Here is a 13,082-nt window from a genome sequence, read left to right on the forward strand (position 1 = left end):
ACTGATCCTGCACACCCTCCAGAAAAAAAAACTGCAACAACAAAAAAGCCACATTAAACAACATTAGAACAAGCAAGACCACACCTCCTGGCAACATGTAGTTAAATTGGATTACAGATAAAGCAAAATCCTATCCTGGACGATACCACAGAAACATCTGAGATGTTTCATTTCTTCTCAGTTCAATAGTTCAGAAAAGATATTTATGTTTGCAGCTTATCCCAAGGTATCCAAAAAAAAAAAAAAAAAAAAAAATGTAATGAGATGTGAGATGTGCCTCCAATGCCAAACAGCACAGAAGAAACAAAGCCCCTCTACACACCAGAAAACAGACTTTTCTTTACTATGAGAGCAGTGAGGTGCTGGAACAGGCTGCCCAGAGAGGTTGTGGATGCTCCATCCCTAGAGGCATTCAAGGCCAGATCGGATGGAGCCCTGGGCAGCCTGGTCTAATATTAAATGGGGAGATTGGTGGCCCTGCATGTGGCAGGGGGGTTGGAGATTCATGATCCTTGAGGTCCCTTCCAACCCTGGCCATTCTGTGATTCTGTGATTTTTGAAGTATCCTTACCCTAAGTAACGGAGGATTCACTGTTTAATTATTGCCAAGAAGAACTTAGTTTTTGTTGTAGTTGCCAAAAGATTTCAGGGCCCTCAACTCCCCAGACAGTGCAGCGCACATCAATACAAAGAATGCCAGAACATATGTAAAATTACACACTTAACACTGGGAAGGGAACATGAAGGGGAACCTTCCTACGATTGCAGGATGCAAAAGAGCTCCCAGCTTCGTACTAGCAGAGTTGGCATGATGCTCAAAGGTGAAACTGTAATAGCACGCTGCACAGTGATTACCAGAAAGCTAGCTGAAGGACTCCAAGAAAAGACCAAGGAACTCGGAGAAACACGTGAAGATGGACTACTGAGCAGAAAAGATAAATGCAATGACAGCGTAAGATCAAGCAAGAAGATTTTTGTTTTTCTTTTAGTGCTCTTTTAAAGCAGAGTACAAAAAGCAGAATGGGAGATGAAACATTCCAATGTTTGCTAGTCAGTGTTTAACTTCAACTTTATCTGCACTCTGCAGAAACATTTGAAGTGTTAAGGAAGGAATCTAAGACAGAGTGCTTACACTAACCCTAAGACAAAGGTAAGCCCCTTCTAACCATGACAGAAAATGATATACATCTGCTAACAGGAGAACAAAAAGGCTTAGCAGCACTAATGATCCAGCAGCAATCAAACAAGACATGCTCTTTTATCCAAGTCCCAGTCCAATATTTTCAGCACTGGCTACTCCTTACTGCACGGACAGAATTCATCCACAACGACTTCTTATCTTTAGAAATTGTTGATTTTACAAAACAATAATATTTTGTACAGGAAAAAAAGTTAAAGGATCCTACTATGATATGAATAGGACTGTCCTCAATATGATAGTAACTGCTGTATAAAATGCTTGGCCAAAAATCATAGATCTTCAAAAAATTTTCATTTTCTTGAGAGGCACTTTTGGTTCACTTTCTTGAAAGGACAGCATTCCACATGACTTCTAATATCTTCTTTATGTCAAGGTTAGCAGGCTTCTTTGTAATGTATAACAGCATGTCAGCTCTTAGCTACAAAACTAATTTTGTGTAAATGATCATAAAGCACTCATTGAAGCTGTGGGATTGTTTTAACATCAGACTGTTTTCCCCTTCTTCATTTCCAACCAAGCTATATTACACCAATAAGATATCTGCACCCAAGGGAAAAATATCTTTTTCACTTGAAGAAGCTCAAGTTTAGATGCAGAATGTCTTAGAGATTGAGTATCCAAATCATTGTAAGATTAAATATCAGTAGTAACAGCTATCTTATACAAGAAAAAAAAAAATGAGACCTTTCCCATCATGTTGCAATTTAAGATTGCTTAAGCCTCCAAGACTGTCTGAAGCATAAGAAAACTCATAGTAAGTTGGCCTGGGACTGCAGCTGTCATTTGTGGGTGTTCCTAAGGGTAAAATCTGACAGAACACAAACTGAATAGGAAATAACCCATAGTCCTAAGAAGTATCTCATCTCAAATTGATGAAATTATGGTTTAAGGTGATAATCAGCAAATTTTGAGTACTCTTAATCCTTGGAACACTTAAGTACAAGCTTAAATTTCCTGATGTTGGGACCCATGTTGATGGGAGCAAGAAATTTCGATATCTAGAATAATCCTTCAGCATTCATGCTGCTTACATATAGAGGAAACATCAATATAAAGCACAAAAAGCCTCCACCTTAGTTTTCATCCTCTCTTCATAGTTACCTAAAGAAGAGAAGTCTGCAAAGAAGTTTCCTAGTGGGCACCAGTCCAATAAAGCCAATTTGTGCATTTACTGCGCTTCCTCCAAAGTTTGTCCCAGGTGCTGTAATGTGAAGCCTGGGAGGTCTGTGATTCAACAACCTGAACTGGAGTCTGGAAGAAAGCAGGCTTGCTGTAGTTAAGAGAAGACAAAAACTAATCAAGTGATAATGCATTTATTTATTTTAAATTTTTTTTGTAACCTTTAGCTACTGTTGCTACAGGCAACAGCCTCACTGCAATTGAACCACTAGAGCCATTAAACACTGAAGGATATTCTCATAGGTCACAAAAGAACTTCCTAGTGTGCTTCATGTAATAAAACCATATGTATGTATGCAAACACATACACATATGTGTTTACATATGTATTACACATACAAATAACGGACACAAGGTGGCTGAAGAAGAGACATTGAATCACTCTGTCTGTAAGCACAGATACAAGTGTTTGATCCTCTCTTTTGTATTTGGACATTAGCAGTTAATTTGTTTTCTGGTAATGAGAATATTTGCAAACTGGAGAAAGACCAAGCCAATATATCTTAAAAAGAATGAGTCATGGTGCTTTTCTGCGCTAAAGGCAACCCAGCCTAAAATGGCTTCATACAGAAGCCAGTAGGACATAGGTGAAAACCCTGGAGAAGAAACAGAGTCATGGAATCAGAGAAGAATACTTTCCATTCATTAGACAGCATGACTGTCAATTTACTGAATATCTTCTTGATTCCTTTAAAAAAGCAAAAACTGTGAATAGGAATTGGGCTTGTAAGGAATTAGATTTGTTTGGCTTGGAAAAGAGAAGGCTTCAGGGAGACCTCATTGTGGCCTTCCAATATTTGAAGGGGGAATACATAAACAGGAGAGGGAACAGCTGTTTATGAGGGTGGATAGTGATAAGACAAGGGGGAATGGTTTTAAACTGAGATAGGGGAGGTTTAAGCTAGGTATTAGGAGGAAGTTTTTCTCACAGAGGGTGGTGATGCACTGGAACAGGTTGCCCAAGGAGGCTGTGGATGCCCCATCCCTGGAGGCATTCAAGGCCAGGCTGGATGTGGCTCTGGGCAGCCTGGTCTGCTGGTTGGTGACCCTGCACATTGCAGGGGGTTGAAACTCGATGATCACTGTGGTCCTTTTCAACCCAGGCCATTCTATGAAAAGAAAGTTCATGCACAAGACAACCAGTAGGGCAAACTGCAGCAATTGCACTCTTTGGCAGTGAGACATCCCAGTGAAGATGCTTAATGCAGCAGTCATTCACTGCAGTTTGTTTCCCAGTGGACTGGAGGACAGTTTAAGAGAACAGGGAAGGGGACCAGTACCCCCAGCACAGAGCACAACAAGTACTTCTTCACTTTCATCTCCTTGGTTCTGTATAAGCAAAAGACAGGAAGAATCTCTCAGGAGATGTGACAAGGAATTCACACTACCCCCCATCATGAAGAGCAGACTGCACAAGGAAGATGACCTGAACCAAATAAATTACTACTAGATGCTCCCAGATGTGTTAGTTCATAGAGCAATAACCTACTTAAACTATATTAGTGCTGCCTTGTCTTTCTTTAGTATCTGAAAAAATGCAACACTGCAAATGAGACGGGGCATTGATAGGAAATACACCTCATCTGCCCATGTTCACCTACCAATCAGACACACCAAGAAACTTTAAATCAGGTCTCCTCAGATTTTTTGAGGGACTTTTTTGGCACACAGGTATTTTTGCTCAGTCTGGCATCAAGAAAAAAATCTTTTTTTTTCCTCTTTGTGATCTAAAGGAAAAAATAAAGACATATTTCCATCCCATTTTGCCCCCCCTCCTCCCTCCCATTTCCTCAGTCTTGCCACAATCAAGATAAGTCTTGTACATATTCCAAAAAAATGACCAATTCCTCCAATAATTTGTTTAGGAAGACATAATGTGGATCAACTGACTAACAGACTAACCTTCCCAAATTCATGAAATAAAATAATCAAATAGTGCCAAAATAACCCTCTATCATTTCCAGAACAGGATTATTCAGCTGTTTGTTTATTAAACAATGTAAGGATTGAAGATATTTCTACCACAGGATCCAGTCCAAGTTTTGCCCATTTTGATAGCCCTGGATCAAGTCTATGGCAAATATCCAATATAAATGCAATCTTACAAACAAATGTCCACGTAAATTCAGCTCTACAAACATGTAAAGATAATTCACTATTATTATTTTGATTGTCTATGCACATGAACCTTTCATTCCCAGCCACTAAGGCAGGCAAAGAGGAAACAGGATTAGCTCCAGAGTGCATTGCAGATCAGGTCAGTCAGCTCCTACAGAATGACCAGGCTGGGCTTCTCACCAGCACTGCTGGAAGCAGGCAGCAGAGTTAATGAGGTGGCAGCAGCAACAGCCATAAGAGCAGAAAGCAGAGATGTGAGAAATGAGGTAACAATGAAAGCTACAAGACTTACATCCTAAGCAGGCAGGAAGTCTCCCATTGCCAGCTACCTCAGCTAGGAAATGCTGCTTTTTGAACCCTCCACAGGAAGCTGGAAAGCTGCATTTGAAGCATCAAAGCAAACTGCCTGCCTCCTCTACCTGCCAGGGCCTTTCCCTCAAACCTTACATCATTCATCACCTTCTCTGCCACTCCACTGAGATTTCTAACTTCTAAGAATCTTCAGCCAGTGACAGCCATTACCAGATTTCCAACCAGGTACATTTGTGCTCTTTCAAACTGTTCCTTCAATTAGGATCACAGCCACAAGATAAACCTTCAAGAGACTGTCATTTTTGTTTTTCAGATTATCACTTGAAATTATTTTTATAATTACATCTATGCAAGAAGGGCACATAACTCATGCAAATCTTTACAATAGCTTGGCAGCACACCCAATATTGGCATGTGACATTATTGTTTCCCTGTACTCTCTCAGTTATCTTGTGGTTTGAGGCTTTTTGGTGAGTCTTTGCCAGTGCTCTGCTGCAGGCTTCATCTTTTGTGGTAGGTATTGTGGAAACTTCAAACAATTGATTCTGGTTCATACCCAAGGCTCTGAGGTAACATTATAATTAAAATTAATGAGAAAGGGATGCAGTTCTAGCTATGGATTGATTCTGTGGTCTTTGTTCCACAAAGGAGGACCCCAAGAGTAAAAACTGTAAGTAATACTCTATGTTTCAAATGTATCCTGCTCATACTCATCTATTACTGTTCTTATTACCTTCTTCAGTGGTAATTTCGTGGGGAAAGAACCATCAGTGCACCTCCATTTGCAGCTTTCAGGACAATACACTTCTGGAAAAGCAAAGGAATTCAGTCTTTCCCTTAGACTTTGTTTTCAGCTACATCATTCAGCCTTAAAAGCAGCTTAGATTCTATTGTTTTTCCATGCTCTGATTGCTTACTATACCTAAAGAGTGAAGTCATTTTACATTCTGAAACCATTTTGTAAAGGTAAGAGCCCTGAACATCAGGTCTTACAAAAAGAAGTTAAACTAAATCCATTTTAATCCTAATGTTTACCTTAGTGTTTAAACCTTAAGTCCACATTCTTCACCTCATCTAAGGCGAGAGAAGCTGCAGAGCACGCAGAACTTTTTACAACAGTAGATATCCCTTGTAATCAAAGTCCAACAGAGCTCAAACACACACAAAAAGACTTCGGAGAGTCATTAGTTTAAGTAAAAGTTGGATATGTCCATGCACCTCAGAATAACATACAGCACTCTCATAACACACAACACATTCTCATACCGCTTCAGAGTTGTATGCAGGACTGAACTAAATACCACTGAAGCAATACAGCTCCTTTACACAGTCTTGGCTCCTTTGGGATCATCCTTCATGCAGTTCTATAGATTTAGCTCCAGGATGAGAAGCAGCGGGTGCTGACTTGTTCTCCCTAGGAGCTTCTCTTTGTTCACCCTCCCATAGGTAGGTAAAGGTAAAAGTAGAGTATCTGTCTCACAGGCATAAATGTCAATCTCCAAATCAAGACTTCACATATTTACCCTACAGTGCTAACACCAACTCAGTACCCACTAAAATACATCAAGAAATAAAGATTGGTATTTAAATTCCTAGCACTCACATGAAATTAATTCATATAGTAAGAGAATAGCCTCATCATGAAGAAAGCAACATTTGAATAGTTTGAGCACAAATTTCATTTGACAAGAAGAAGAAAAAATTAAGCAATTTTCCAGCTATTTAAACACAAAGTACAGCTTCAAGCTAATTAATGCTTTACCAGACTAGCCAAACTAATAAATTTATACGGTAGATTGGAAGTAGCTTCCGTAAAAACCACCACCAAGCTAATATGTGAACCTGTGCTATGAGGTATAGCTTTATGAGGGAATCAGAACAAAATAAACCATCTTACACTTCCATGCAAACAGACAGGAAGCTCTATTTCAGATGGCATACAGATACAGCTCATCACTCACATGCAAAAATTAACTCTGTAAATTCCAGTGTCAACAGCACAATAAGACTGTCCAACATGAACTATGCAAAGGAAGAGAGGATGTATTCATTGTAAAAACAAGGAATTAAGTCCCACAGAGCAAAGGAATACCAAAGCCCTTCTTTAAAATGAAACTTAATTGGTACCATTATTCATTTTGACTGATTTATAACTAACAGTATAATTCTTTAGGATGCCAAAATAAACCGATTTTATAGGCTCATAAAATCATAGAATGGCTTGGGTTGGAAGGGCCAAAGACCATTGAGTTCCAATGCCCCCGCCACACACAGGGTTGCCAACCACTAAATCAGGCACTAGATCAGGTTGCCCAGGGCCCCATCCAACCTGGCCTTGAACACCTCCAGGGTTGGGGCATCCACAGCTTCACTGGGCAGCCTGTGCCAGCAACTCACCACTCTCTTCAGTGAAAAATTTTGCCCTACCATATAATCTGTATCTCTCCTGTTTTAGTCTAAAACCATTCGTCCTTGTCCTATTACAATCAGACCATGTAAAAAAGACAATCTCTTCCTGTTTATAAGCTCCCTTCAAGAGTTGGAGGGCCACAATAAGGTCTCCCCAGAGTCTTCTCCTTTCCAAGCTGAACAAGCCCAGCTCCCTCAGCCTGCCTTCACAGGGGAGGTACTCCAGCCCTCTGATCATGTTTGTGGCCCTCCACCAGACCCTCTCCAAAAGCACCACATCTTTCTTGTGCCAGCAGGCCCTGACCTGGATACGCAGCACTCCAGATGGGGCCTCAAAAAGGCAGAGTACAGAGGGACAATCATCTCCCTCACTCTGCAGGCCGCCCTTCTTTTGATGCAGCCCAGGATAACTCTTGGCCTTCCAGGCTGCAAGTGTGCACTGCTGGTTCATGTTGAGTTCTTCATCCACCAGGACCCCTAAGTCCTTCTTGGCAGGGCTGCTCTCAATGACTTGCTGAATTAATTTCACAATTCAATTCTTTCTTTTGAAACAGCTGGTTATGACTGGCAACAGAGTACAAATCTACATTAACATCAGTGATACTTGCTTCTTGATGAGCAAACGAATCAAATAAGCACAGTACACAAATACTATTTTTAAACAGATGTTGATTAAAATCAGTCTTTCCTTCCAGCAATTGATTTTCTCCACCAATTAGATACCACCCTCACAAATACATTTCTAACTCTGCCCTGGAACTCATAACATGGATCTTAAGACTGGTTTCCTTTCAATTTTGCTAAAACTGTGGTCCTAAACTCAAAAATCCCTTACTCACATAGGCAATCCCATATTCCAGCTTTCCACTTGATCATCTTCATGTTGTTCCCTACTCTGCTTTTTAAGAAGGGAGGATTATCAAGTATACCCTCATCTCAAAACTTCTGCTTAAGAAGCTTTCCTCTGCTAAGATATCTAAAGAATGCAACCAAACAGTAACTGAACACTACCCAGAAGATCTGCTCCTTTGATGGCAATCTTATTCAGCATTACCCCTTTCTTCTTCCCTTCACAAATTTGTGTCGTTCTGATCCTTTCATTACATCCTGACACTGCAAGTTCTCTCATTCTATGAGAAAGATGAAAATAGTGAAGAAATTACAAACTCTGTTCCAACTCTAAATTGGCTCCCCAGCAGCTATATGTCCATGCACTAGCTTTAAAGTTTGCCCAAGGCACCCTGAGGCCAAGGCAATACGGAAGCAACAAGAAAACCACAGTTATTTGAGCTTTATTTGCTTTGAACACAGCAAGAACCTGCACTTTTGACTTTACTGATAAAAACATCAGCTCAATTATGCCTACATACCAGTTAAATGCTTTCAGGCCTTCCACATCTTCATGTTTTATACTAAGAGATACTGTCTACAAACATGAAAAAAAATCCACTGCAAGCCAGAAGCACTTAAGACATCAATGGACCAGGAAAGAAAACAAAAAAACAAAAAAAGAACTTTTTCCTCCTGTCCTGTTTCACTCTATTTAAATCATCCACACCTGCTAAACCACAGCTACAACACTAGTCTCTAAAAGGTTGTCCACACCATGACTGAAGGGAACTTTATTTACCACATATTCATTTGTAGAGAAAAGTTAGAGAGTTGACTTTACTGTAAGGATGAAAATATCCGCTGGCAGAACTTATAGAAGTGGGAACCATGGACCTTGTCATGTACAACTAAATTCTCGTAGCTATTTTTCAAGGTGCAAGTTCAGAAGAAGGGGCAGATGTGGCCTTCAAGATCTATGGCTATAAACAGCAGGCTAAAAAAAAAAAAAAAACAAAGGGAAAGCTGCTTACACATTTCCAACAAGAGAGAAATAAGTAGCAAGGCAAGTATATTTCAAAGCACAATGTAAAAAATCCACAGTCCTAGTTACAAAACTGAAGATCCTTTCTCCATCAGATCCTTTCTCCATCACCTACTTGCAGAAGACTTAACAGATTAGACAAACACTGACTCAAGCGAAACTTTACAATTCCAATTCTTATCACTCACCTTCTACTAGCTGGTCCAAGGAGGAAATCTTTTTGGAGCCATCGATTGTGTAGATTGTTCTCACTCCCTGGGGCAGGTTCACATTGTCAGACAGAGTTCGGGTCAGATCAGCCAGCAGAGCTTCGAAAGATCTAAAGCGGTCGGGGGAGATGGCATATACAATCCCTTTGAAATACCGGTCTCCGTTACGATAGAAACGAACTTTCTTGGCTTTCTTCTCAGAACTCAGGGTCTGTAGAGTACGGGTTCGATAAAAGCTGCAGTGGGCACTGTGGGTAGGGCTGGGCAAACCATTTACCCGGGACCCTCGGCCATACCGCTGCGCTTTATCACGCTCATCAAAATGCTCCAGCTCCATATCTCTCCCAAACGACATCTCGAAGTTCAATCTAAGGGATATACAAGTAAAGAGGTTGGACAACTTACACATCTTACGGGAGCTCACCTTCATACATCATGTTATACACAAGACAGATACAGATGACTACTTCCCAGACTGAGAAAAATGCTTGAATGAAGCCATGCTACATTCACATGTTCATTTTACAGCCCTCCTGACGTGCCATAAAAACCAGTTTATAAGTTATGCTTTTATATGCCACCGAAACACCACTCAGGAAATCAATTGCTAGGTGTACACAATCATAAAAGTTTATTCAGTAAGAGCTCTGAAAATGAGGTGACAAAGAGGAGCTACTGGGAAAGAACAAATGGGTCAGCTTTCTACCTTTTCCTCATCGTATATTCAGGTGATATTTGAGCCCACTCTACCTTCTAGACCATTCGACCCCACTATATTGTTTGTTCCACCCATGATCTCAAAAGGTGTCACTCCAAAACACAGTAATTGCCCAGTGCTTGGCAACAAGTAAGAGCTCCTCAGAGGAACTGACGTGGCAGCTTGGTGATTAGAATCAGAACTACCAATACTAGTAATATGACTTGGTGGGTCAAGCCCACTGTTAAAACGTTTTTGCTCATTCCAACCACCATCTAAGGGATATACAAGTAAAGACAATTTCAGTGGTCTTTGTACAAACATTTCGCATACTCCGAACCAAGAGAAATGCTCAAACATCATGAAATAAAGAAAAAAATAATAATAAAAGAAAGAAGGTAAAGAAGGAGTCACCAAGCTAGTATTATTCAAAGGACAAGCTGCTTCTCTGCTTAACAATACTTCTTGAAAATATTGTGTAAGTCCTAACACTAGTATTCAAGTTGCTGGCTGGCAACAGCTTCTTTTGCCAAGAAGACTATCACTGGAGTGATAAATTCAGTGTTGATGAGCAAACTAGCAATTAGCATCACCCATGCTTGACAGTGGCAAAGAGCTCTCTGTTCTGGCCAAAATGGGCCCAATTGTTCAATATAGGTTCACATAAAGGGAAGTTTACTCTTTCAGAAGTTAAATCAAGGAGGCATTTACTTGCTTTCTTTTTTTTATGAGTGATACAAGACTATATACTATAAATTGCACATAAATCACATAGACTGCTTCATAAATCATTTTTAAGTATAAACAAAATTTAGAACAACCAGAAGATTATTAGGTTAGAAACACTTTTATTTGAGTCACCTAAATTTGCAGTTCCCTGCAGAACAGCAAAGCACACTAAGTTTTATTGCGCAGATACACAGACCTAATTTAAAAGTGGTCTCTCTCATTGATTTCCAGTAAAAAGAAAACAAAAAAAAAAAACCAATCTGCAAGCCCAAGCTTTGTTTAAACCACTCATAATTGTATGTCCTTTAAAAAAAGTAACATCCAGACCTGCTGCAAAGCAGTAAGAGCAAACAGTAAGAGAAAACACAAAGAACTACAGATGCTCTAAGCTTACACAAGCTTGCACTAAAACAGGGATCATAGAGCTGGACTTTGTTGCTGAAAAACTGTAGGGAATGTGCTCCACAGCTTCTCTGAGCTGTTCACGTGCTCGACCAGAGCCAGCACCTAAAGCAACCACTGTGAGCACAGGGTCTTGAAAATCACTTACCCTGGCTGGGGACAGCTTATCACGCACCCTGCTACATACACACTGCATCACGTGCTCGTGTACAAGGGCAAGATTTATACTTGCAACACTTTTAAAGCTGCCAATAGTGCATGTTTGTATATACACACATACACACACTATATGTATGCATGCATGTACATAAAATGTGCACGTGAAAAAATTTACTGTGTGGTGTATGTGCATATATATACATACATGTACATATACGCACAAACACAAAACCATACAGATATAAATATGAATATATATATATATATAGGCAGGAAAATAATTCTCCTCATCAGTACATAAGCACCAGTCCAACTCACAGGACAAGGAATTTCATTGACATCCCATTGACAGTTCCCTGAGTTAAATACTAAATATGATTTAATGGCCACAACTTAGGATTGTGACTACATGCTATGACGTTTTTAGGTTGTTTTATTCCATTTTTAATGGCAGCAAGAAGCTGTTAGTCAGACGGATACGATCTCAGAACTCACAATTCAAAACCTGTATCTGGGAAGCAACGGCAATGATAGGAGAAACGGATTTTCCTTAGGGCTGCTGTTTCATTTGCTCAATTCATCTCACACACGCACAAAATAGAAGGAAAAATAAGTTACACCAAGATATGGCTTTTCAAAAGGCTCTCAGCTCGAATTATTAGGGGACATGGGGGAGAGAAGTGTGAGCCGCTGCCCTTCCTTCGGCACGCTTATGCTTTAATCGATAATGGCTGTAATTCCCAATTACGTCCTTTAGAACAGAAATCGTGCTCCTGGAACGACTCGGCGCTGCTAATTACGGCAAAGCGTGCGCAAGCCACAAGGTCGGAGCAGACAAAGAAATTCTAAATAATCGGCTCCGATGTCTCGGCGCTGTGCTCGCACACACACGCGTACAGACAGACGGCTGTACGGGAACAGAGGGACACACCCGAGCACACCGCCGTGCCCAGCACTGAGCCACAGCGGCACCCAATGCAGGTGTGGGAGCTCCCATCCGTGGTGTCACACGGCGGAACGCACATCACGCTCCGATGTGGCCGACCGGGGACCCGCCAACCATCCCCTCAAAGTCGAGGAGAGAGCGACCGCAAAAAGGAAGATACATACAGGCAGATACACACGGACACAAGCGGTAGCAGCTGAACAACTACAGATGCCCCGCAGCGCTAGGGAAACGCGTCTGAAACGCGCTGAGGAAGCCTCGTGAGAGGCACGGAACACCCAGCCCTGCCGCAACGTCAGCCCCCGCTGACACAACCGCCGCCGGCCGCGCCGCCCCAGCGCCGGGCAGCACCTGCCGCGCTCCCCAGCGCCGCCGCCCGCGAAGCCGAGAGCCCCGCCGCAACGAGCGGAGGCCGCCGCCCCACACAATGGGCACAGGTGCACCGCGCCGCGGCGGGTGCCCGACCGACGGCCGCGCCCCGACGGCCGCCCCGCTGCAGCCCCCGGCCCTTACCTGCTGTCCGCAGCCCGGCGAAAGCCTCTCTCCCTCGGAGCTGCCGGCGGGGCGAGCTGGGAAGGCGGCGGCGGCGGCGGCGGGCCGAGCTGGGAAGCGGCTGAGGGGCGGCAGCTCCCCCCCCCCCCCCCGCCCCCCCCGCTGCGATCGCAGGAGCTGCCGCAGAAAGCGGCTCGGATGCCTTTGTTACACCTCCCCCGGCTGGAGAGCGCTGCTGGGGAGCCCGGGCTGCAGCTGCTTCGCCTTTCTGCTGCTGCTGCCGATTGCAGTGATTTGCATTAGCCCGGCCCTCATTGAAATGCGGCTCTTCACACCAGCCTCTCCCGGCGCTCTCT

The 13,082-nt window shown here is 42.3% G+C and overlaps 1 protein-coding gene across 2 annotated transcripts in view; it reads right to left on the reverse strand.

The window, feature by feature from the left end:
* DCLK1 (doublecortin like kinase 1) overlaps nucleotides 1-12,814 on the reverse strand; it is a 222,883-nt gene extending 210,069 nt beyond the window's left edge. For both annotated transcript variants that reach the window (XM_042868303.1, XM_042868304.1), the window contains exons 1-2: nucleotides 12,748-12,814; nucleotides 9,281-9,669 (exon numbers count right to left, since the gene is read on the reverse strand). In XM_042868303.1, coding sequence (XP_042724237.1) covers nucleotides 9,281-9,656 — 376 coding nt within the window. In that variant the 5' untranslated portion in view covers nucleotides 9,657-9,669; nucleotides 12,748-12,814. The remainder of the gene's footprint in view (nucleotides 1-9,280; nucleotides 9,670-12,747) is intronic.
* Between the last annotated feature and the right edge of the window lie 268 nt (nucleotides 12,815-13,082).

Source organism: Lagopus leucura, unplaced genomic scaffold, assembly GCF_019238085.1.
Source record: "Lagopus leucura isolate 7727_CA_CO unplaced genomic scaffold, USGS_WTPT01 Super-Scaffold_100001, whole genome shotgun sequence".
Classification (NCBI taxonomy): domain Eukaryota; kingdom Metazoa; phylum Chordata; class Aves; order Galliformes; family Phasianidae; genus Lagopus; species Lagopus leucura.